Genomic DNA, 26,077 nt, shown 5'->3' with positions numbered 1-26,077 from the left:
TGGATATGTATTCTAATTTAAAATATCACAGGGAGGAGAAAATAGATGTTCCCATGGAAACATTTTCTCAGGCCCAGTTCTTCTATCTTATTATCATATCTTATTTAAATATTTTCTGGAGTCAGTTTTCACTTAATCCTTCTGTATGTCTTCTTCAGTGGCCGTGGATAGCCTAACACCTGGTCAGCGGTGTTCTTTAAATAAATTGCATAATTGTGGGCAGTTCCTTCGATATCCATAGGTCTACTTACAGTAGTTGCAGATCTCGTATCATGTGAAAACCACATTAGCATTCACTTCCAGATCTGTAATTAAGAATTTTAAGTTTGCTGAACCTCACATTCCTTCAGGAAATACAGTAGACAGCTGCCTGCAGCTGGATATAGCACCATTCATTTGTCACAGGTATGCTGTTGTAGTCCAGCTGGGCTGCAATAAGCCTTACTGGGCATCCGTGCATGACATTGTACCAAATACAGGGAGAAAACAGTCCCATAAATGTTGATTTGGCATATTGTCTTATCAAAATGACTTCCTACTTGTTATTCTTTATTATTCTCAGAGATACTAAATCCCCCAAATGTGATATTTCCATGTCTTGATTTGTCCCTTTGTCCTCCTTAAAGGACTTGCTTATGTGACTCACAGTGTTGTGGGATGGGTCCTCTTACTTCTGGCTGTGCATTGATACCAGCTTACCATCAGAGGGAATTCACTGTTCCTTTTTTCCTTATTTTCCTCTTTTCTGATGGGATCATTTGATAGTATACAGTGGAAACTCATGGGTTCTCAAACAATCTAAAAAAGCTGATTACACCATCAGACGTCTAATTCCTTGAAATACATTATACCTGGGCAAGCTGAATTTCCTTCCTCACAACATCAGGATTTCCAGCCACTCTATTTGCATGTGTTTGTTGAGATGCTTTGGAGAGACTTTCATTACCTCTAAATATGAGAATACACATATTGAGTACTTAGTTATGTGCACAGATTTTTAAACTTTCAAAATCATAATCATAACTAGATCATCTCAATTTTTATTGGAATCAGGAGAAAATTTACTCTGAGTCTAATAAGGCAAAAACTTTTAAGTTCTTTCACTTACACAGGATCCCTGGGGGAGAGAGGAGTAAGGGCATTTTATATTCATCATTTTGTATTCTTTTTGTTAAAGGAGAACAATAATTTAAAGAAGCTCCAGTCTCTACAAAGTCTGTATTCTGGTTGGAATATATTGAAATATGAGTTTAATAAAAAGCCTGTTCTTATATAGCCTGCTTTTAGAGATGAAAAGACTTCCATGGTGGCTCAGAGAGTAAAGAATCCTCTTGCAATGCAGGAGACCTGTGTTCAATCCCTGGGTCAGGAAGATCCCTGAAAAAAGGAATGACAATCCACTCCAGTAGTGTTGCCTGGGAAATCCCATGGGCAGAGGAGCCTGGTGGGGGATCACAAAGAGTCAGACACAACTGAGTGACCAACAGATAGAGGTGAAAGATTTCTTGTTGTGGCTGTTGCTGTGTTGATGGTCATTGTGATGTATTTCTCTGGAGGCAGATGCATTCTGACACCAACACTCGTATATCATTAAGAATGGCAGTGAAAAATGAACTGGATAAAGCTGAGACGTGTCAATGCCCTCACAAAGAAGCCAACCAGTGTGTTAATCAGCTTCCCCAAACAATTGATTTTCATCAATAACTTCCTACAGCCAGGTTTCCTAATGTGCTAGAATCTGGGGAAGAATGCACTGACCTCAGTGTTGCTTCCCCTGGCATGTGACACTGACCCAGAGGTCTCAGGTCATCTTAGTATTGTTACTGAGTCTAAGTTTATACTGCCCCCTGCGTGCAGGGCAATAAACTGAGAGACGAGTTGTTGGGGCAAGGAACAGCAACTTTATTTGGAAAGCCAGCAGACTGAGAAGATGGTAGACTAGTGTCCCAAAGAACCATCTTCCCCAAGTTAAAATTCAGGCTTCTTTTATACTAGAAGGGGATGAGATGTGGTTTGTTCTTGCAGCTGTCCTTGTAGGTCTAGCAACAGTGTTCCTATAAACCTCCAACAAGACAACTATTATCTTCTGTTCTGCAACTTTTTATCTCTATATGAGTGTAAAAATGTTAAACCTTTAAAGATCAAAACCTTGAGAATGCGTTGTCATGTATATTTCAGGCCGTAGGCAACATTCTTTAACAAGTGGACAGCCAACATTATATGGAGTGACACATTATATATATGGCATTTATGGAGACATATATGCCATATGTGGAATGGCACATAGTAATCACTCAATGGATGATAGGTATCATTGGTTATTATAGAATTGGTTATATCATTGGCCATGTTGTAGACCCTGAAATATATCAGTTCAGCAGTATGCATAGCTGTTTGTAATATACAGTGCAATCCCAATATGAATATGGTATTCCATGCTAGGTCGCTTAGATCATGAAGACCTTAAAATCATTTGAATCTGGGGTTGGCAATTGCTAAAAGAATTCCTTTGGTGAATTATGGTCACCCCGTTGTTGCACATTAATTCTATGAAGCATTTGATGCATGTTATCAATAGTAAGCTAGAGCTTATAATAATATTTACTACAGATGGACACTTCATATCTGAACCACTGAATTATGTGTGTGTGTGTGTGTGTGTGTGTGTGTGAGCTCAGTCATGCCTGACTCTTTGCAACCCCATGGACTGTAGCCCACCAGGCTCCTCTGTCTATGGAGTTTTCCAGGCAAGAGTACTGAAGCGGGTTGCCATTTCCTTCTTCAGGGATCTTCCTGACCCAAGGATCAAACCCACGTCTCTTAAGACTCCTGCATTGGCAGGTGGGTTCTCTACCACTAGCGCCACCTGGGAAGCCAACACTTTTCTTATATTATCCCAGGAAAAAGAAACAAGCCTCACCTCAAAGGGTGAAGTCACCTGCCCAGTTAACTTAGGTGTACATGACAGCTTGCCATCAGGTGTATCTGGCTCCAAATAATCCATTGGCTGGATTGTATATGCGTATGAGCCCCATTTCTTAACCCCTGGGAGCTTAGAGGCAGGTGGTGAGACATGATATTTCTGAACTTATCAGGGCAAGGTATTCTCATGTCAAGAATCTCAGGCAAGACCCCAGCAGACAGTGTATCACTCAGAGGAAGAGTAAATTCCTTCTGAAAGTAATTCCAGGCACAAAACCACAACATTCAACCTGAAGTTATTTTTTGTTTGTTTTTATTCATAATCTCCAGTATAATTTCTTCTTTTCTGCCTGAATAAATCTTTTCATTTTACTGATTTCACACTTCAGGGTTTAATTTTTAACTCATGTTTCTCTTGCATTTTAGAATAAGGATTCGCAGATTCACACCATTTTGTTGGACTAGCTCAACTTTCTTCCTTGGCCTCTTTGTTTTTCATCCCGTGGAGCCAGAATTAATAGTGATGTGAGCTTTAGTTTCCATTTGGGTTCAGGAAATTCAAAACAAGAGATCATTGTTTTCTGATATTTAATTATATAGGCTGTGCCAAAATATACATTTTATTATTATTTTATTTCAATTCTCACAGTTTCTGTTCTCATTGTTTCATTTTAAGAGATAGGTAGTACTTTCAATAAAATAGTCTTTTTTTCATACTTATCATATTTCAATAATTTCATTTCTATTTTATATTTTAATCAGAAACTGAAAATGCCCTTGGAGTTTAGTGTTTTAAGAATTTTTTAAGCTCCCAATCCATCATGTACTTCATCGACTGCTTTCATATTTATTCATTTTCTACACAATTTTGTAATGGGGGCTAGATAGTCAATGGATAGCTCTTTTAAACACTGGTAAACTGAGGTTTGCCCTGTAAGGCCTTATAAAATTACAGTAGAGCTTGTCAAGGGAAAATGAGTCAGATACTTACTATTATTTTTTAGAGTGTCTTAAGGATTTGTATTGGCTTCACTAAGGCTCTACGCTATTTCACTTCAAAGAAACAATCTTCAGCAGACACAGCATCTCATGCACTTTCCTGCTCTGAAAATTCTATTTGAGCCAAAAAGCATGATGTGCCAATACATGAATCTGCAGCAGTCCCTCATTATGTTTTTTAGTTCGTTGCAAGCTAGGGAACATAATATACATTGTTTGGAAGTAAAATTTGGGGTCAGATTGCCTTGCTTCACATCTTAACTCTGCTACTGAGGAGCTGTGTGACCTGATTCAGTCACTTAACTTTTCTGTGCCTCCATTGTCTCATTGGGACAATAAGTAAAAGACACTTAACTCACAGGGTTGTTGTGCAGATAAAGTTTTAATGTGTGTAAACAGAGATAACGGTGCCTGGTGCATAGTGAGTGCTTAAAAATACACATGTGTAATTTTGTAAAAGAGCACATTTGGGAAGGACATATCCATTTATCTAACAAATATTTACTTACTAAGTAAACTGTTACCACTGGTTACCTCAAGGGCATGAGAATGAAAGGGGCAAGGGCAAGAGGGCTGAATTTCTGCTTTATACACTTAGGTATTATGTGGAAATATTGCTTGTTCATGACAAGTCCACTGCTAGAGTAGAGGTTAGTGATAGAAGCCAGCACACCTGCATCTTAGTAGCTGTGTGAACTCGGGGCAGGTCTTTCAACCACTTGTAGTATCAGTTTATTCAGCTTCAAGTGGAAAGCCCAGTCGTCTCCACCCCACATGATTATGGGGCTTCCCTGGTGGCTGAGATGGTAGAGAATTTCCCCCGCAATGCAGGAGACCCAGGTTCGATCCCTGGGTCAGGAAGATCCCCTGGAGAAGGGAATGGCTACTGACTCCAGTATTCTTGCCTGGAGAAGTCCATGGACAGAGGAGCCTGGCAGGCTAGCCTATGGGGTCACAAAGAGTCAAACATGATTGATCACTAACACTTTCACTTTCACGTGATTATGCCAAGGATTCAATGAGTGAACACATGCACATCACTTATAAAAGCACCTGGCTCCCTGAAGGACAGATGTTATCACAATAGCAAAAAGCAAACAGCAAGAGCAAAACCTGCAGCATCCTGAGGTCATCATGATGCTTCTCCTCAAAGTCATAAAAAAAGAACTTAGAAAGCATGTCCCTGGAAAGACAAAAGAAATTAAAATTGTGATGTCTTGCTTTCATTTCCCTACTTTCCTATTCCTCTCCCAGTGCTTTTTTAAAACTGAAGTAGGGTGGTGCTTTAGTCACTAAGTCGCGTCTGACTCTTGCGACCCCATGGACTGTAGCCTGCCAGGTTCCTCTGTCCATGGGATTCTCCAGGCAAGAATACTGGAGTGGGTTGCCATTTCCTTCTCCAGGGAATCTTCCCAACCCAGGAATCAAATCTAGGTCTCCTGCATTGCAGGCAGATTCTTTACCAACTGAGCTACAAGGGAAGTATAGTTGATTTAAAATGTTGTCTTAGTTTCCCACAATGCTTTTAAAGCTCTTAACCATGCATAAAATTCTTCACTGAGTATCTAAAGCCATCTTGCTAGGTTTTTACTCTAATGAGTGGTAGAGTTTTTCCACTTTGTATTCTGCCTCCTTCTCCCCATCGTCCAATGCATCTTCTTCAGTAGAATTTGTTGTGATCTTCAGGGCTGTTTGTTTTCAAGTTGTTGAGAGAAATCATGATCACTATGTCTTTTTCTTGCCTGATTTGCTTTTATAAGAAAAAGTTAGCATTTATTAATAAAATATAAATACATATTTTATATTAATAAGATTAATATTTATATTAATAAAATTTAGCTTTATATTAATAAAAATAAATTTTATTAATCATGTATATCAAATATCCATCCACTAGACGTGTTATCTATTGAGAAGCCACTTTATTTTAATCACCATTAGAAGTTCTAAGAAAGACTTGGAAACTTGAAAAAAAGAAAGGAGGAAAGAAAAGAGGAAAGCAAAAGTAAACCTTTGGTACTGTCCCTGAAGATTTATAACCTAAGTAGTCAAATGAAAATACATATATACACAGAGTAATATTTCAAATATTTTAAAACAGGGAATGGCACAGGTGGCTGCCAGTCCAAGTGGTCACCTCATCGTGTCCACCTTGCTGGCATATTCCAGGGACCCCAGTTCTGAGTGTGAGGATGAGGTGGGAGAAGAGGGGTCTCCCACTTACAAAACATCTGTTGAGTGATGACAGTTGTATTAGATGCTTCACCTGTTCTCTCACTTAATCTGCTTCACAGCCATACAGCACTGCTGTTATTACCTGAAATTCATTGCTCTCCCATGCCCAGCTCTTTGTGACCCCATGGACTAAAGCCCACCAGGCTCCTCTGTCCATGGGGTTTCCCAGGCAAGAATACTAGAGTGGACTGCAATTTACTATTATTGCTATTCTTAATGTTCTTATGTGGAGACTGAGGATCTCAGAGCTTTTGTCACTAACCAGAGGCACAACAAGTGGTAAACAGTGAGCAAGGACTCAAGCCCAGGCTGCCACCTTGTCCTAATGCCGTCAGAGCATGTGACAGGCGTGAAGGTGGTGAGGTCCAGGGTACATGCTGGAGCAGAAAAGAGGGATTACAAAATTTGTGCATCATGTGATGCTGTTTTTTCCAGAGAACTCTGTGTTTGTACTGTGCTGACTGCAAGATGAACCTTGAAAGAGAGGGTGTGGTTGCTTGGGAACCCATCTCTCTTTCTCTGAGGTGGAAGAGGCTGACGTGGCTCTGGAGAATAGCCTGGTGGTCCAGGAGAGGCTTCTCTTTCCCAGCCTCACCCTCTCCCAGTTCACAAAGATGGATTCCACCAAATCCTCTTTTCTGGGATCAGTCCCAGCCAGATGCCACCATATCTAAGGTCACTTTGAGAATCCCAGAGTAGTTTCTCAGCACTCTCTACATCTGGAGCCCTGAGCCTGTTGCAAATACAATGTCCTTCCTACCACCTCCACATTCTCCAAGCGTATCCCCTGAGCCCTTCTGTTCTTGTTCTTAGTTCTCGTGCCCAATAATGTTAACCTCAGTGATGATGCTGGGTGGAGGCAAATAGTTCTGGGTCTACACTGGGAAAGAAATTATGCTGCATGTCAGAGTAAAAAGTCAAATAGCAGAAGATGGAACCTCCAGTGTAGTGAGGGAGACAAGTTGAATCGCTGTGTGCTGGGATGGCAGGATGTGCAGGGCATGCAGGACCACTGAGCGGTGGACTTGGCATAGGCTGCGCCATGTCTTCAGAAGGCTGTGTTCTGTTTTTAGTGCTTGGCAGCCTGAAGTTCATGTTCTTCACACTCACAAAATAGCCTCGCCTTTCTCCCTGTGTGGCAGTGATTTTGTTTAGTTGATGGTGTCTCCTAGTGGTTCCTGGACAACAAGAACTCTGTCCCCAGTGCAAGGCCTGCAGTAAGCCCTCGGACACACTGACTATCTGAAATAACGATGGAAGAGCTGCATAAATGAATATGAGATTCATCCTGGTGGGGAGAGGTGGAGAGTGTGATTTCCAGAGAAATTAAATGTGAGCTGATTTAGGAAGAGACTTAGAGTATGCCAGGTGTGTAAGTGCCAGGATGTTTTCCAGATTTTCCTGGCAAATGGAATGTTGTGACATTTTCTACATGTCTGTTGTCTCTTTATACTAGAGTTTCTTAACTTCTGCACTACTGACCTCTTGGGCTCGATAATTCTGTATTGTAGGGACTTGTCCAGTGCATTGTAGGATGTTTATCAGCATCTCCTGGCCAGTAACATGTTCTCCCCAACTTGTGACAAGAAATGTCCCCAGATGTTGCCAAATAGGGGCAGAGTCACCCTGGTTTGAGAAATCAACCAACAAATGTGTTTTTATGCTCAACAAATGCCAGCTCTTGTGAGCCTTGAAAAAAGCCAATCTATAAACTCAAACAGTCATAGAAAATTATTCAATTAGTCTTAACCATTTTTTGAGAAGCTTTCATGGACCTATCTGACTACCCTGAGTGCTTTCTACTATCCTATCCAATCCTCAAGAATGATAATCCTCATTTTATAGATGAGAAAGCAGGATCAGAGTGCTCAGACAGCTTGCCTGTGTGGCAGAATCAGTCTGTTTCTGGCCCTAATGCACTGTTGCAGGACTCATTACACTGTTTTCCACATGTACTCTACTTCTGCATTTTGCAAACAGTCTTCTGTACATGGATGGATGAGGAGGTGGTGGTGCATACAGGTTGCAGTTTAAAAGGAAATCAGAGGTATGGTCTGTGTTCAGATGCAAAAATAAATAACTCTGATAAATGTGGACCTTGAAAAAAATCATAACTCCTATAATTTAATCATGTGCTGTGTGCTTAGTTGCCCAGTTGTGTCCAACTCTCTGCAACCCTATGGACTATAGCACGCCAGACTCCTCTGTCCATGGAATTCTCCAGGCAAGAATACTGGAGTGGGTTGCCATTCCCTTCTCCAGGAGATCTTCCCAACCCAGGGAGTGAACCCAGGTCTCCCGCACTGCAGGTAGATTCTCTACCAACTGAACCACCAGGGAAGCCCAAAGAGTAATCATTAGACGTCAAATTCAAGCCAAAAGAACTTTCTTCCCAATTATCCTTTCCAAACATAAACCGACATGTCAGAAATATTTAGCCCAAATGACTGTTTTCACTAAAAGATTTCCAATCAAAATTATTTCTACAATTAATATATATTAGCTCTAATAGCATTACAGAAGCACAGTCTTTGAAATAAATAGCAATGAATTTGCAGAATGTTGAAACCCTACTGAACATATCTGCAGTCATAAAGGTTTTCAGTGGAAGCAAATCCAGCAGCTGTACATTGTCCCTGTTTTTCCCTCAGAAAAGGACCACAGGAGGAGTGTGTGGACTCCCGTGGGCAAAGTAGGCTTACAGATATTTAGAAAGAACTTCTTCATCTACGTTTCTCATTTCTTGTCATATCTCTAGAAGTTCTAACAACAGAGATTTTAGGCTTGGGAGTACTGAGGCAGACGACCATTATTCCCGCTTAAGCTTTTGTTTTTGAGGTAAAATCGTGTTACTTTAGTAGCAATTGCTATGCCTAGTCAGTGCTGATGCAAGAACTTTTCCAAGCATCCTTCATTTTTGTTGTCAAATTGAATAAAACCTATGAAAGGCGGCAACCAAGGGAGGCAGCACGATGCATCCACTTTTTGAAAACAAGCTTTGTCCTTTTAAAATGAAATTCTGTTCCAGTTTTGGCTTCTGAGATGTTCTGTTTGCACCAGGAGCGACTGCACCATATTAGGGCTCATCTGTCCTCCCTGCGGCTTGAAATGAATCACACGAGCTAAGTTCACAGAGTTTGATTCTGACTGTGAGCGTCTGAAAAGGTTGGATGCCCTTTAAAGACATGTTTGATTGCCGAGCGTGTGTTGATCCTGTTTGATATCCTCCACGGACTGCGTGACTGAACTAAGCTGAAGTTTCCCTGTCAGCAGCCTGGGAAACAGGCGGCGCTTTGGCGCAAGCAGGGTTGGTTGTTCTCCGAGTCAGTTCTGCCACCTAGTGGTCAGCGATGGCATTTCCTGTGTGCGACCAACTTCGCTTTGGGAAGTCATTTCAGCTGTTGAATGCTGTGGTGGTAATTGTGACAGAAAACAGAGACACACTCTTAGCAAAGAAAGCAGTCCAAGAGAAACTCAAAACAAGCCCTGCAACATGATGTGTACTGGATTCCAAATATGGAAGAAGCATTAAACATTTGGTCTTAGAGAAAAGCATGTTTGTGAATTACAAAGATATTTTTGGTTTCCTCTGTTCATGATTAACACAATAATAATAGTCGAACTCACTCAGACTTATATTAAAAAGTAAGTTACACATTTTTTTCTGAGTTCAGGAGGTTTAAAAATTGAGAAGCCTCAGTCTTTTTTTCAGAATGAGCTGCCAGAATGGTTGGAGAAAACAAAGTTTGTCTCCTTGGAATCCATTATTTAAAGTCTTCAGATTTATATTGGCCTTTTAGGATTCTCTAAGAACTTTAACATGTGTTTTCATGTCAGATATTTAAACACGTATTTTTTTAATTTTTAAACGTCATCTGTATATTTTACAAGATGTTTAACCCCATAATATTTTTTATTCCACAACTAGGGGGAAGGGAGGAAATTTCTTACGATTGTTCTTCACTTTCCTCTAAACTTAGTACTCTCAAATTGTTCTTTGATGTTTTCTCTTTCAGTCTTATTTTAAATTTAAATAAAAGATGTCAAATTATCCACTGCAGTGGTTTTGAAACATGGTTGATCATGACGCACAGTACAAAATACATTTCACATCATGACTGTGTATTGAATATGTGTTTGTGTGTGTGTGTGTGTGTGTGTGTGCCCATGCTAAACAGAACTTCCGTGAAACAATACTTAGGTCATTATGTGGTTTGTGCTCTGGTATATCCTGTTCAATTCTATTTCTTTTCTTGTTTATTCTCATGCTGGCCCACTTTATATTATAGCTCCTGACTTTTTTAAAACGAAGTGAATCCATTCTGCTTGTGCTCCTAGATAGAATGTAGTAAAAACGATTTAGAAAAATATACACTCAGAGATGAAATCAAGAACCATCCTGTATGTACAGTTGTTACTAACCCACATTAAAGAACTGTCCTCCGCCCAGAATCCAGGAGGGCTCTCAAAGGTGTTGGCCTCACCCACGGGCAGATTATGTTGCTTTGCACTCCTTTGCCTGCGGTCTGGGGCCTGGACCACTTCAATAGCAATGCCCTAAATGTCCCAGGACCCCAGTTACCAGCTCCCACTTGAACAGGGCAGGAACCTGCTGTAGATCCCAGAGGGGACCTAGAGCCTGCCCCCTGCCCACTTCTGCTCCTACTGGATGACCCCATTTGCCCTTATGCAGGCTGCACTCCTAGAATTCCTACCTGGGACCACTTATAAAGTATTAAAGCAGCAGGCTTACAGGCATCTCTGGTCCCAACATCTGTTTGTTCTTGAGCATTCAAAAGCAAAGTTTCCCTTAGCTCTCCTCCTCTCTGACAGAAGTCACTTCAGTGAGAATCAGCTCTGCTCTCTTGACTCAAAATTTACTACCTATACAGCATATAAGCTGTTGAGTCAGGATGAGGAAGAGAGTATGGAGCATAGAAGTGATCATCTCTTCTCAGAAAAAGCACCTTAAACCGAAGACATTAAGTCCAGGTTTATCACTGTATCATTTGAGTCTCACCTAGAACCCCTGATTCTTAGAAAGTCACATGTTACTTATAAAATGAGAGCTATACAGGAAGAAAGGGATTGAGTGACTGTCATATCTAATAAGGATATTTTATTAATATTTTTATTATACTCCTTATGAACTTTTGGTCAGGTTTTTCTGATGTCAAACTGTACACCAGTAAGACATCCTCCCAAAGCAGAGGATTCCTTTTATGAGATGAATCTGGAACAGTGACACAGAGTCCAGAGAGATGATCATGGAAAATGTCTCAGGTACAGGGACCTAAGTGAAGGTTGGGAGAAGATCTTTCTCATTTGCCTACTGTTTAGGCTACTATACCATCCCTTGATGCTCAAAGATCGATGTGTCTGCAGCTCAATAGACCTTATCTCTAAAGCTCTGTCTTTACTAAGAGTATTTAAGGATCAATTGACCATATATACATGGATTTATTTCTGAGCTTTCTGAGCTTTTCTGGCTATATTAGTCTCCATTTAGGCCGGAAGAGATGTATCTTGTTTTATTGTACTTAGCTTTACTCCTCTTCATAGATACTTCATTTTTTATAAATTGAAAGTTTGTAGCAACCATGCATCAATAAGTCTATCAGAGTCATTTTTCCAATAGCATTATTTTTCAATTAAGGTATGCACATTGTTTTTTCAGGCATAGTGCTAATACACATAGTATCTGAAATTTTAAGTGGTATTAGATATTGAATTAATGTTGAATTATAAAAAGAACAATTACCACTGGTAAGTATGACAAAGAATTCAGGTCAAAGATCACTTAACAGTTCATGATTCACAGGCTTTCTAATGATGAGTCAAAAAGGCTCTAATGCCTGGAATACCAGGGCAGGTATTTAATGAACACATTATAGATAGCTGGTCTGAACTGTAGGTGTCTTTCCTCAATTCTTGTTGCTTTTATATTCTGTATTCCAACAAAGCATAATTGGACTGGAATAGTATACAACTTGTGGTGCTCTTGACGATTCACAGAAATGAACTGAAAGAGAGAATTGGTCTCTGGCTTATTTCCAAAATTCCTACTTATATTCTTTACCATTATATCAGATGAGCAAAATGAGTTGATATTGAATTTAAACATAATGTGTTACTTCCAGGTAGCAATTTGACATTGCCTAAAAATTTTGTGCTTTTGAAAATTATTTTACCTATGTCCTGTTTCTCATCTAAGGTATAAGTCCCTGGAAGGCAGAGTCTTGACTTATTGAATTCAGTAGCACTGATCTTAATGATCTAAAGCTAGTAGTGGTCCAGTGAAAAGTGTTGATGTTGCACATGACTGTTATGTTGATAAGGACCCTCTCAGGTACAGGTGACAGTAACCTTTCTCAGGTAGACCAGACAGCAAAGGAAGTGGTTAGCTTATATAACTGGCAAATTCAAGTGGTGGGGTTGACTTCAGGAATGGCTTGATCCAGATTTGAAAGGCCATCATGATCACACCATCTCTGTTCCCTCACATTCCTTCCCATCTCTCTCCTTCCCCCATATCTTTCCTCTATGTTTACGGGCTTCATCAGTTTTTCATGTGGGTATAAATAGTCAGCAGCACCCAAGAATCCCAAGGAACAGAGAATTACCCTCTTTCTTGCCAGCATCCATATCAATTCCCCAAATTTATTCTTACTGCTCCTGTTTGCATGTTATTCAGGCCCATAACTAAGGTAGAGGAATCAGAACCATGTGATTGATGACCATCCAGAAATACATACTGTAGATGACAGGCCACTTCCTAAAGAATGACTGAAGGAAAGACAAATAACAGACATCCACCATGGTCTTGATAAAAAGCAAAAAAAGAAAAAGAAGATTGATATATTATCTTTTTATATAAAGCACTGGGATTATTAGCCACGGTATTTATTTATAATAATATCAGCATGGCCTAAGTGATGAAAATAGTTCTGCAGGATGTGATCAATTCCATATGACATGAGAGTGGAAAATTAGTATTTAAGGCACTTTAAAAGGTGCTGTAAAAGGTTACATGAGATTCAGAGCACGCCAGTGACTGGAGTGAGGAGGGAGTAAGATGAAGCAAGGAATGTAAAATCAGCTGAACACAACCCTAGCAGTGGACAAGGAGACTTTTTTTATATTTTATTTATTTATGCATGTATTTTTGGCTGTGTTGGGTCTTTGTTGCTGCACTCTCTTTTCTCTAGTTGTGGCTACTGGGGGCTAAAACTCTTCATTGTGGTACACAGACTTCTCGTTGCAGCGGTTTCTCGCTCTGGAGTGAGGGTTTCAGTAGTTGTGGCATGCAGGCTCAGTAGTTGCAGCTCCTAGGCTCTAGAGTACAGGCTCAGTAATTGTGGAGCACAGGCTTAGTTGCTCTGTGGCATGTGGGATCTTCCCAGACCGGGGATTGAAGCCATGTCTCCTGCATTGGCAGGTGGATTCTTTTTTTTTTTTTTTTTTTAAGTATTACAGCTTGGTTACAGCTCAGAGTTTTATTTGGTAAAGAAAGTGGCAGGTGGATTCTTAACCACTGAGCCACCAGGGAAGCCCTGACAAGGGGACTTAACTGCTATGTCCAGGAAGCTGTGGAGTGAAAGGTGGTGGAAATATAAAAGCTGTTCAGAGAGCACAGATCTTCCTCAACTTATGATAGGGATACTTCTGATGAACACATTGTAAGTTGAAAATGTTGTTAAGTTGAAAATGTGTGTAATATACCTAACTTACTTAACATATAGCTTAGCCTAACCTACTTAGGACAATCACTCACATGAGCCTATAGTTGGACAAAAACATCTCATACAAAGCTTATTTTATAATGAAATTGAATGGTTCATATTACTTACTGAATACTGTACTGAAAGTGAAATCCAGAATGGTTGTCTGGGTACAGAATGGTTGTTAGTATACCCATTGTTTACCCTCTTGATCGTGCGGCTGAGAGACCTGTGGCTCTCCGCCACTGCCTAGTATCATGCTGCTGCTGCTGCTGCTAAGTCGCTTCAGTCGTGTCCGACTCTGTGCGACCCCACAGATGGCAGCCCACCAGGCTCTGCCGTCCCTGGGATTCTCCAGGCAAGAACACTGGAGTGGATTGCCATTGCCTTCTCCAATACATGAAAGTGAAAAGTGAAAGTGAAGTTGCTCAGTCATGTCCGACTCCCAGCAACCCCATGGACTGCAGCCTCCCAGACTCCTCCATCCATGGGATTCTCCAGGCAAGAGTACTGGAGTGGGTTGCCATTGCCTTCTCCACTAGTATCATGAGAAAGTCCTATAACTCATATCACTCATCTGGAGAAAACATCAAAATTCAAACTTTGATTTCTGCTGGAATGCATATCACTTTCATACCATTATAAAGTCAAAAATCTGGGGATTGTCTGTATATAAAAAATTAGCAAGGGTATGGTGTCTGAAAAAGAGAAATGCATGAGTAAGAGTGATAGGAAAAAAAATAACCCTTATCTGAACATACATAGTAGAGGACTTTGGACAGGCATCCTCAACCCCCTAATAGAAGAGTGGTCATTAACTTCAGAGGCAGGTTATTGAGCAAAGGTGTCTCACTAACGACAAGGCTGATCTCATATATGTAGCTATAGGTGCAGTGGAGGAGGTACCAAGGCAAACACCTTTAGAACTATGCCAAACTGGGATTTGCATGGAGAAGAGAAAGCACATTGACTTTCCATGTATGTACCTTGGAAAGTGAAAGTGGAAGTCGCTTAGTCGTGTCTGACTCTTTGTGACCCCATGGACTATACAGTCCATGGAATTCTCCAGGCCAGAATACTGGAGTATTCTGGGTAGCTGTTCCCTTCTCCAGGGGATCTTCCCAACCCAGGGATCGAACCCAGGTCTCCCGCATTGCAGGCAGATTCTTTACCAGCTGAGCTACCAGGGAATCCCTATGTACCTTGGAAAAATTCGTAAATGCTGTTGAGTACCCCAAACAGCATGTAGCCCTTCCTAAATATGGACATCCCTTTAAGAGGGAGCTGGAGATATAGATGAGCTGACAGCACCTAATAAAACCCAGAAAAGTAAAAAGAAATGAAGAAAAAAAAAAACGCAGTGATTACCTGTCATTGGAAATTAGTGGAATGTAGATTTCATCTATTGGAAAATAGTGATGGATTACACAGTTTTTAAACTAGGCAACCCACTCCAATATTCTTGCCTGGAAAATCCCATGGATAGAGGAGCCTTTTAGACTACAGTCCATGGGGTCGCAAAGAGTTGGACACAACTGAGCGACTTCACTTCACTTTCACTTCCTCTGTAATACAATAATACATTATATTTAGACTAGTTACAATGTTCTACTATTGCAAATGGTGCTGAAATGAATGTATGTAAGTATATTTATGAATGTAAAGGTGTGTGTGCTTGCATACATCCAGTCATGTATGCATACACACGATACATATATACCACATATAGTCACTTTAAATATTCTTCAATTAGACTTTAAAGAGGTATATAAGGAATTGTACCCAGTTAGGAGGAACTAGTTAGGAGCCTGGGGGACTACAGTCCATGGGGTCACAAAGAGTCAGACATGACTGAGTGACTAAGCATGGCACAGTTGTATGGATGACCTGATGGTGAGGCAGAGGAATACCACAGTTAAACAAAGAGGCAATAGGCTCAGATTATCTGGGGATGAATCTCTGTCCCTTTATCTTTACTCGTTAGCTTGATTCTTAGACAAGTCACTTATCTATATGGGTCTCAAGTTCCTGTTAAAAATGATGTTATTTTAAAAATTAAATAAGATAGTGCATATGATGATTTGCAAAATGTGTACCATGTAGGAAGTGTCTAATAAATATTTCCTTCTATCATTTATTATTGCACTAAGTTGAACTCTTTGACCACCAAAGTAAATTCACTGTTCAGTAAAGAATAAAATGAAAATAAAATAAAATGGCAGACACTGTACTTCTGCAGCATATACTATAAGCAAGCTCTGGTCTAAGTACTTTCAGTTCATTTCAGTTCAGTTCAGTCGCTCAGTCGTGTCTGACTCTTTGTGACCCCATGGACTGCAGGACGCCAGGCCTTCCTGTCCATCACCAACTCCCAGAGTTTACTCAAACTCATGTCCGTTGAGTCGGTGATGCCATCCAACCATCTCATCCTCTCTCGTCCGCTTCTCCTCCTGCCTTCAATCTTTCCCTGCATCAGGGTCTTTTCAAATGAGTCAGTTCTTCGCATCAGGTGGCCAAAGTATTGGAGTCTCAGCTTCAGCATCAGTCCTTCCAATGAATATTCAGGACTGATCTCCTTTAGGATGGACTGGTTGGATCTCCTTGCACTCCAAGGGACTCTCAAGAGTCTTCTCCAGCACCACAGTTCAAAAGCATCAATTCTTCAGTGCTCAGCCTTCTTTATAGTCCAACTCTCACATCCATACATGACTACTGGAAAAACCATAGCTTTCACTAGACAGACATTTGTTGACAAAGTAATGTCTCTGCTTTTTAATAAGCTATCTAGGTTGGTCATAACAGAGCAAACATCTTTTAATTTCACGGCTGCAGTCACCATCTGCAGTGATTTTGGAGCCCCCCAAAATAAAATCTGTCACTGTTTCCACTGTTTCCCTATCTATTTGCCATGAAGTGATGGGACCAGATGCCAAGATCTTAGTTTTCTGAATGTAGAGTTTTAAGCCAACTTTGATAAGAGACAAACTTTCTTTGACCAGTTACTATTGGATTCTAGGTTGAATTTATTCCATTATACAAAATGTTTCATTCTCATTTCTCAGTGAGGAAACTGGGACTCAAAGAGGTTAAATAATACCCAAGATCTCACCCTCAGGAAGTTTTTGAACTAAGCTTTGAACCTATGCCTTTGGGACTCCAGAATCTTCTTGCTACTCCTTAAGCTGTTTCCAGAAGGCATTCTGTGAACCTCCCTGCACTCCTTTGAAAGCTGCCCTGACCTGCAGTATCTAAAGGCTTAATTTAGGACTCTTACCATGTGCACATGTCAACATATTTGCACTGTAAACGTTTACAGTTGAACACTTTTAACCAAGAGCCGCAACACACTAGACCGTGGTCTCAATAGATTTTTGCTGTGATTCTCAAATGTTGAGTTTTTGGTATGACACTCATCGAGGAATGATTCACTGAATAAAGTCCACAGAGACTGGTGGTATGAGAATCCCAGAGTCAGCTGTGACATTAAAGTACAAGCCTGGAGGATCTAAGAGGTTGAAGCAGGTCTCAACCTAAGGCTTTCCTTGACAGCTTGGAGGGTCTTACTAGAGATGCATTCATTGTAACAATTCTTGGTCATTTATTTATTTTGGTAACAAGTGATTGACAGAACTAATTGCAAAAAAAAAAACAAAACCTGATACCAATGAATGTATTTACAAAACAGAAACAGACTTACAGATTTTGAAAACAAATTTATGGTTATCAAAGTGGAAACGTGGGTGGGGGAGGGATAAATTAGGAGCTTGACATTAACATATATGTACTACTATATATAAAATAAATAATCAACAAGGACCTATTGTATATCAAACAGGGAACTCTACTCATATTCTATAATAACCTCTATGTGAAAAGAATTTGAAAAATAATGAATATATGTGTATGTGTAACTGAATCACTTTGCTGTACACCTGAAAGTAACACAACATTGTAAATTAACTATACTCTAATATAAAATTTAAAAATAAAATTAAAAAAAAAAGAACTGGGACTTCCTGCATGGTCCAGTGGTTAAGACTTTGCTTGCAATGCAAGGGCTCCAGGTTGGATCCCTGATCAGGGAACTAGATCTCACAAGTCACAACTTTAAAAATGATTCTGCATGCCACAGCTGAAAAAGATCCCATGTGCTGAAACTAAGACCCAGTGCTGCCAAATTAAAAAAATATTTTTTTTCAAAGAACTAATTTTAGTTTTGCAACTATTTATTGCATATGTGTGTGGTACTAAATGCTTTTTCATAACTAGAGATAACGTATCTAAATACTAGAAATATTCAGAACTGGTTCGGTTCAGACTGTTCAGTTCAGAACAGTCTCGTCAGGGTTCTGCATATTATCAAGCAAAAGATAGCTGCCTTATATACTGTTTCCAACCATTACAGAGAACCAGTACATTCCTTTTTCTAACTGTGTGTCAAAGAGAAAATATAAAGTGATGTGATTATATGCTTACTTCCCCCCCTGCTCCAGGCTGTTGTTGCTTATTCCAATGAGGCTTACATGGCTGGAATTGCCTTAGAGTTGCTTATGTCTAAAGCTTGGGATAGGTAAATGCCCAGGTGGATAAAATGCAAATGAGTAAGATCAATTTCTCATGTAGCATGAGGATAAAGCGGTGCTGGATATCATAAGTGCATCTACGATATTTCCCCTACTTTTCAAAATATGAGAAGGAAGGAAGATTTTGTTTGATATCGCCATCATGTGGAAGTATTTGTGGTCTGTAGAAATGTGGAAAATGTGGAGAAAAAACAGAAAGCATGCCACCAGCCAATTGTGCTACCTCGAACAAATCAATCTGTGCCTATCCTGTGCTCCTCACCTTGGTTTAATTTATTTATTTTTATTGAAATAAAGTTGACAACTCATGATCTTTAAAATGAGAGAATGAACCTGATGTGCAGGCCCATCTCAGGTTCATATTAATAGGGCTCCCCTGGTGGCTCAGAATGTAGACTCTGCCTGCAGTGTAGGAGACCCAGGTTTCATCCCTGGGTTGAGAAGATCCCCTGGAGAAGGAAATGGCAACCCACTCCAGTATTCTTGCCTGGAAAATCCCATGGACAGAGGAGCCTGGTGGACTACAGTCCTTGGGGGCACACACATCATCCGATGATATGTCTTCCATGTCTTTTAGAGAATGCAATGCAGAAAACAAATCCAGTGAGGGCAGTAATGGTCCTGACTCCATCTTTTCTCTTTTCTCCCCAGACTATGTCAGAGAGTCACCATGACCTTGCACAATAACAATACAACCTCACCCTTGTTTCTGAACATCAGCTCTTCCTGGATTCACGGCCCTTCGGATACAGGGCTGCCCCCAGGAACGGTTACTCATTTTGGCAGCTACAACATTTCTCGGGCAGCTGGGAATCTCTCCTCTCCAAATGGCACCACCAGTGACCCTCTAGGAGGTCATACCATCTGGCAGGTGGTCTTCATTGCATTCTTAACAGGCATCCTTGCCTTGGTGACCATCATTGGCAACATCCTGGTGATAGTGGCATTCAAGGTCAACAAGCAGCTGAAGACAGTCAACAACTACTTCCTCTTAAGTTTGGCCTGTGCTGACCTGATTATTGGGGTCATTTCGATGAATCTGTTTACTACCTACATCATCATGAACCGATGGGCGTTAGGGAACCTGGCCTGTGACCTCTGGCTGTCCATTGACTACGTGGCTAGCAATGCCTCCGTCATGAACCTTCTGGTCATCAGCTTTGACAGATACTTCTCCATCACGAGGCCACTCACGTACCGAGCCAAACGAACAACAAAGCGAGCTGGTGTGATGATAGGTCTGGCTTGGGTCATCTCCTTCATCCTTTGGGCTCCTGCCATCTTGTTCTGGCAATACTTTGTTGGGAAGAGAACTGTGCCTCCAGGGGAATGTTTCATCCAGTTCCTCAGCGAGCCCACCATCACCTTTGGTACGGCCATCGCTGCCTTTTATATGCCTGTCACCATCATGACTATTTTATACTGGAGGATCTATAAGGAAACTGAAAAACGTACCAAAGAACTTGCTGGGCTGCAGGCTTCTGGAACAGAGGCCGAGGCAGAAAACTTTGTCCACCCCACGGGCAGTTCTCGAAGTTGCAGCAGCTATGAGCTCCAGCAGCAGAGCATGAAACGCTCAGCCAGGAGGAAGTACGGACGCTGCCACTTCTGGTTCACGACCAAGAGCTGGAAGCCAAGCGCTGAGCAGATGGACCAAGACCACAGCAGCAGCGACAGCTGGAATAACAATGATGCTGCTGCCTCCCTGGAGAACTCCGCCTCATCCGATGAGGAGGACATTGGCTCGGAGACCAGAGCCATCTACTCCATCGTTCTCAAGCTCCCAGGTCACAGCACCATCCTCAACTCCACCAAACTACCCTCATCTGACAACCTGCAGGTGCCGGAGGAGGAGCTGGGGACGGTGGGCTTGGAGAGGAAAACCAGCAAACTTCAGGCCCAGCAGAGCATGGACGACGGAGGCAGCTTCCAGAAAAGCTTCTCCAAGCTTCCCATCCAGTTAGAGTCTGCCGTGGACACAGCCAAGGCCTCTGATGTCAACTCCTCGGTGGGTAAGACCACGGCCACTCTACCTCTGTCCTTCAAGGAGGCTACACTGGCCAAAAGGTTTGCTCTGAAGACCAGAAGCCAGATCACTAAGCGGAAACGGATGTCCCTCATCAAGGAGAAGAAAGCGGCCCAGACCCTCAGCGCCATCCTGCTTGCCTTCATCATCACCTGGACCCCCTACAATATCATGGTTCTGGTGAACACTTTTTGTGACAGCTGCATCCCCAAAACCTATTGGAATCTGGGCTACTGGCTGTGCTACATCAACAGCACCGTGAACCCCGTGTGCTATGCCCTGTGCAACAAAACATTCAGAAACACTTTCAAGATGTTGCTGTTGTGTCAGTGTGACAAGAGGAAGAGACGCAAGCAGCAGTACCAGCAGAGACAGTCGGTCATTTTCCACAAGCGGGTGCCTGAGCAGGCCTTGTAGAATGGGGTGCGTTCAATAGCCGTCACCAAACGCACACATCAACCCACAAACCTTAGAAGGGAGTAAGGAGAGGGTGGGGAGATCTCTGGCACTGATAAACATGTTTTTATCACCCAGATGTGAAAGAAGCTGCCTGTTTCCCAGTCCATTAAATAAACCCATTTTAATATCAAAAGTCAAATACCTGTTCAGCCAAAAATAAGTAAGCTTATTACTGAATATGAAGGAATTTATTCTGAAGTAGACTTTGTTTTTTCTTAAAGAGAAGGAAATAATTTTTTTGTAGCAATTACACACCCAAATTGGTCTGCCTGGGTCTTTTAATTCCCATTAGCTCTGGAATCTCGGTGAGCATAACTAGCTGGCCCAATTGTCACGTGCTCTCCAAGGATCCCCAAAGTGTCCATCGGATCCCACGTGGAACATGTCAGGCTAGTGAATCCATGGTTCTGAAATTCTTTCATACGTTGCAAAACAGCACCTCCTCGTCCCAGTAGAGCTCCCCATCTTCTCATCGGTGTGTCATTAAACTCTCTTTGTGGACTTGATTCTTGCAAAGTACTGTTTTGTGCAGTTCGAGTTTCATACAAATAAAAGATATATAAGTATATATGTATATATATATGTGTGTGTGTGTGTATGTGTGTGAATTCCACACACACACACATAGTGTATATAATATAATGGGAATTAATGAACTGGCAAATTACTCTGGCAATAGATGCTTTCAGTACTTTGGTGACTAAAGTTTCTGTAGGATCCTAACACAACATCAAAGTGAAATAAACCCAGTAGTGTTTTGGAAACCAGGGCTGTTTTCCTGGAGAATAGGCAGCAGACAGCAGCCAGGCCCTCTGGGCTGATCTGTGCAGGACAGTCAGCCTAGTGAGTCAGATGAGCACCATGGTCTGACCAGATTCTGAGTAAGTTGTCGCCTTTGTTGACACCCTCAACAAAGCTAAATCAAATGCGGGCCCCTCTGTGCCCAAAGAATGAGTCACATCCACGGGTTTGAATTTAATGGTCCAAATCTGAATGTTTCCAGCCAAAACCTTTGCTATCTTACCTGCTTGAAATTTAATAATAGTGTCACATTTGAATTCCATGCACAACATTACCTGGGGCAAAGCAGAAGAGACCTTGTGAGGGCCAGAGAGGAACACAGGATTCGATCTCTTGCTACTCAACATCTTTAAATGCAAAAGGGCTTAAACCTCTTGTCACTTTGCTGTGGCCAGTGCTTTCTGGTGTTCATTGTGTGACCTTCATCCAGAATAGGTGGGGGTTGGCAAGTCACAAATCCTCTGAAGAAAGTATTACACTCTGAAAAGTATTGCTGCAAATTGATTTCTTTAGTATGTTTCTTAAAAAGTGATTTTTTGTGTTCTCTTCTGAATTGACCCAAATGCTAACTGTTCTATTTGGGGGAGGGGAGGGGTGCTGCTGTGGCTGTCATCTGTGTTGCTGCTATAGTTGTTGGGGTTCCTTTTCTCCTTTTGTGGGGGCTGCGTGGGGAGTGGGAGGGGTGGGAGGCGGGGGGCTGAGGAGAAATCTTCTGTCTGTACAGGGTCTCTGTGTCGTGAACCCGGAGCCGGGTTAGAAGCTGCTTCTGTGTTCAGTGTGAGCTGGTGTTTACAGCAGATTTTGACAACAGTGGAACTGTACTCAGTGGTGTCTGTGTTCCTGAACTATTTAATTTCATGTTATGTTTATAAGAAGACATATTTATGCATATTTCACCAAGTGTCTATTTAATGTTGATAAATATTACTCTTCAGTCTTCAACAATGGTGTGTCCCCTGAAAGTGATTGTTAAGGTCCAATTGAGCAATGAGTAGTGTATATCATGCTTTCTTGTTGCTAAGAAGAGGAAAAAGTCATCCTGTTGGTGTCAGGAGGTACCGAACTCTGTCTAGGTAGTAAAAAGTCAACTGCAGCTTTATCGTAATGGTTTAATACTGTTCTAGTTAAACCTGATGGGAACTGATCAAAGCAACCCTCCACCAGTGTGTTTGAAATCACATGACAAGGGGAAAAAAGCAAATCTGCGTAATTGAAAGAGTGATTTTTTTTTGGCCCACATTTGACCAAAGAGTAAGAAAAAACAGAGACTATTTTCTAACGTGTGTAGCAGGCTACAGAAGGTTATCTTATCAACCTGTGACGTATCTAGTGAGCAAGCGCATCTATAATATTTTATTACTCACGTTGGCCTGGCACTAATAAATGTGTGAACGCTGATTCAAGTCTCCCTGTACATCAGTAATTCCCATTCTCTTTGAAACTCCTATCTTGCCTCCCTCTTGAAAGGCTGTTTCCTGTATTTTAAAAAGATAGAATTAAACTTAAGACATGGAGAAACCCTAAGCTTTAGGGGAACTGTGAAGTTTAATAACAGGTCTACTTAAACGTGATTATCTCCTGAATCTTGTCCCTTTATGATGCTGATAGTGGAAGAAATGAAAGACATCTAAGACATCAGCTCTCTTTTTGTGTTACTGGTTTAATTATAGAATTATCTTTAAATCTCCTGTGGGTGAAAACTGCTTTTAAATACTGACTGACTCTGTTTATAGAAATGTATGTCCCACTGGCTCTGTTTATGGAAATGTATGTCCAACTCTTAGATCATTATCAGAAAAGGAAAATAAGAAAAATTATTTTGAACTTGAAGAATTTAGAAGTATAATCAAAGATGTAGTGAAATGTTTAAAACTGGACCATGCATTTCTCAAAGGACTTGTCACCAGCAAAGATATTCAGCATTTACATATGATCATCCCCAAAATGGGAATCAAATTGCTTCATTCCATAAGAATGAGGTTTGCAGAGTTTTTATGATTATGTAAAATTGAGAGAGTAAAAGAATCTAACCTAAATAAACTACATGTGAGGAATCTACCCCTACCCCAACATACACACACATGTTCTTCCATTGTCTATTCTACAGGGTCTACCAGTTGGATAAGAGAAGTGCGCTCTATGATCCTGTATTCCTCCTGATTCTGCCCTTTTCCCTGGTGGCTCAGATGGTAAAGAACCTGCCTGCAATGCAGGAGAACTGTGTTCAATCCCTGGTCAGGCAGATCTCCTGGAGAAGGGAATGGCAAACCACTCTAGTATTCTTGCCTGGAGAATTCCATGGACAGAGGAGTCTGGTAGGCTACAGTTTATGGGGTCATAAAGAGTCAGACACAACTGAGTGACTAATGCTTTCACTTTTCACTTTCACTGCTATCTTTTACCCATCACCTACCTATGGCCTTTCTCTAGTTCTCTGTATTACCCTGAATCATCTTTGACTTCAAATCTAGCCTTGAATCTCCAAATAAGTTCCATTTCTATTCACTCTTTCACATATAATAGTTCTAGATTCTGGTAGGAAAAAAAAAGATAAGAAAGCATAAGCATTAGAAGTTGCAGGAGCTTAAGATCTAGAAGGCATAGCAGCTTTCTCTGTCAACCCCTTCTGTGTGCAGATAGGCAAGTTCATTGCTCTGGGATGGGGTGAGAGCCCTTTGTGCATCACTTGTGAGAAGGGGGGGTGCACAGCTCTAATGCAGAGTTAGCTGCCTCGGGTCTATCTTAGAAAGGGAAAGGACACCAAGGCTCAGGCACAGTGGAGAAGCCTGTTGGAGACAATGTGAGACAGAGGCAGAGCCTGGGGGTCATTCTGGGTGCCCCAAGACTTACCCGAGTAGAGAAGATTCCCAGATGGGGACATAGAGTTGATAAACTGGACAGTTCATCACAGCAGCTTCAGAGGACAAGTGAAGGTCCTCAAAGAAGCTCTGAACTTAGCATGAGGAACCCTAAACTCTTGGCCCAGTTCTGTCAACAAGTAATTACATGTCCTCTGCCATGCTTGTCAAGAGAAGGCAATGGCACCCCACTCCAGTACTCTTGCCTGGAAAATCCCACGGACGGAGGAGCCTGGTGGGCTGCAGTCCATGGGGTCGCGAAGAGTCAGACACGACTGAGCGACTTCACTTTCACTTTTCCTTTCTTGCATTGGAGAAGGAAACGGCAACCCACTCCAGTGTTCTTGCCTGGAGAATCCCAGGGACGGGGGAGCCTGGTGGGCTGCCGTCTATGGGGTCGCACAGAGTCGGACACGACTGAAGCGACTTAACAGCAGCAGCAGCAGCAGCCATGCTTGTCACTTACCCTTAAACTCACTGGATCATCTCCATCTGCTCCTACTTATTAGCAACATAAAAGCATCTTAATTTGCCTTCTTGTAGCAAACAGGTCAAATTGAGGCAGGGCATTAGGTAAATAACTACCATGATGAATGTAAATTCTTTATCTGATGAACACTTGAAGCATTCTGATTTTATATATCCATCAGAGTTATTTCCTTATATTTCAATACAGCAAACTCTAAGGAACTCTCACAATTTCTGGATAAACCTAGAATTTTATTGCAAATACCTCAGTCCAGGATGATCACCTAATGCCTGACAACCTTAAAAGCAGAGTTGCTGGGTTGCTGGTGTTTCTTTCGGTTTCTCGGTGGCATTTCTTGAAATGGACTGAAACTGTGTAGAACACAACACCCAAAACAGTGATTGTTTCTTCAATCTGACATCTCTACTTGTATTAATACCGCCTCCTCTAAAACAGTATTTTTTTCTCACACGTCATATGCAACAAACTTGGTTCAACAATGCAAAACAAACTTCACCCCATACTAGCTCCAGTTTTACTGTTTCCCTTTACAGTCCTAGGTTAGGCTGACTTTCCTTGTGTTTTCATGACTCTATATTGTAGGAATTCAGTCTCTACCAGGATTCATGCCTTGTGAATAAGTATTCCAGACCCAAGAGATTGGTTTCAGGATGGTAGCTGAGAGCTCTTTAGAACCGGGAATTACATTTTCTTTTTCTGTCTGAGAAAGAAGGCTCATGTTGAGATTATAAAAATGGATAAAGAAAAACAAGTTCATAAAATAACTATGTTCAACATAAGTTTGTGAATGCATAGTATTTTGTCACTGCATTTCAAAGTGTGCAAGTGTTAGTCTTGGTGTTAATTGGACACATGTTACATTTACTGCATCACACAGAGATGGACAGTGCACTTGGACATATGGAAGTGGACCCCCAAACACTTTAGTATAATTTTAAGACTGTAGTTGCCCTGATAGAATCAGGAAGACTCAATAGAGTCTA

General features: G+C 41.3%; 1 protein-coding gene across 10 annotated transcripts in view; it reads left to right on the top strand.

The window, feature by feature from the left end:
- CHRM3 (cholinergic receptor muscarinic 3) overlaps positions 1-21,449 on the top strand; it is a 487,827-nt gene extending 466,378 nt beyond the window's left edge. For all 10 annotated transcript variants that reach the window (XM_081569292.1, XM_081569297.1, XM_081569293.1 and 7 more), the window contains one exon: positions 19,112-21,449. In XM_081569292.1, coding sequence (XP_081425418.1) covers positions 19,131-20,903 — 1,773 coding nt within the window. In that variant the 5' untranslated portion in view covers positions 19,112-19,130 and the 3' untranslated portion in view covers positions 20,904-21,449. The remainder of the gene's footprint in view (positions 1-19,111) is intronic.
- The last annotated feature ends 4,628 nt before the right edge of the window (positions 21,450-26,077 follow it).

This window comes from Giraffa tippelskirchi, chromosome 2, assembly GCF_054371585.1.
Source record: "Giraffa tippelskirchi isolate mGirTip1 chromosome 2, T2T-mGirTip1v1.2.pri, whole genome shotgun sequence".
In the NCBI taxonomy this organism is placed as follows: domain Eukaryota; kingdom Metazoa; phylum Chordata; class Mammalia; order Artiodactyla; family Giraffidae; genus Giraffa; species Giraffa tippelskirchi.
Note: the sequence above shows the minus strand (reverse complement) of the source record. Positions and strands in the feature narration are given on the sequence as shown.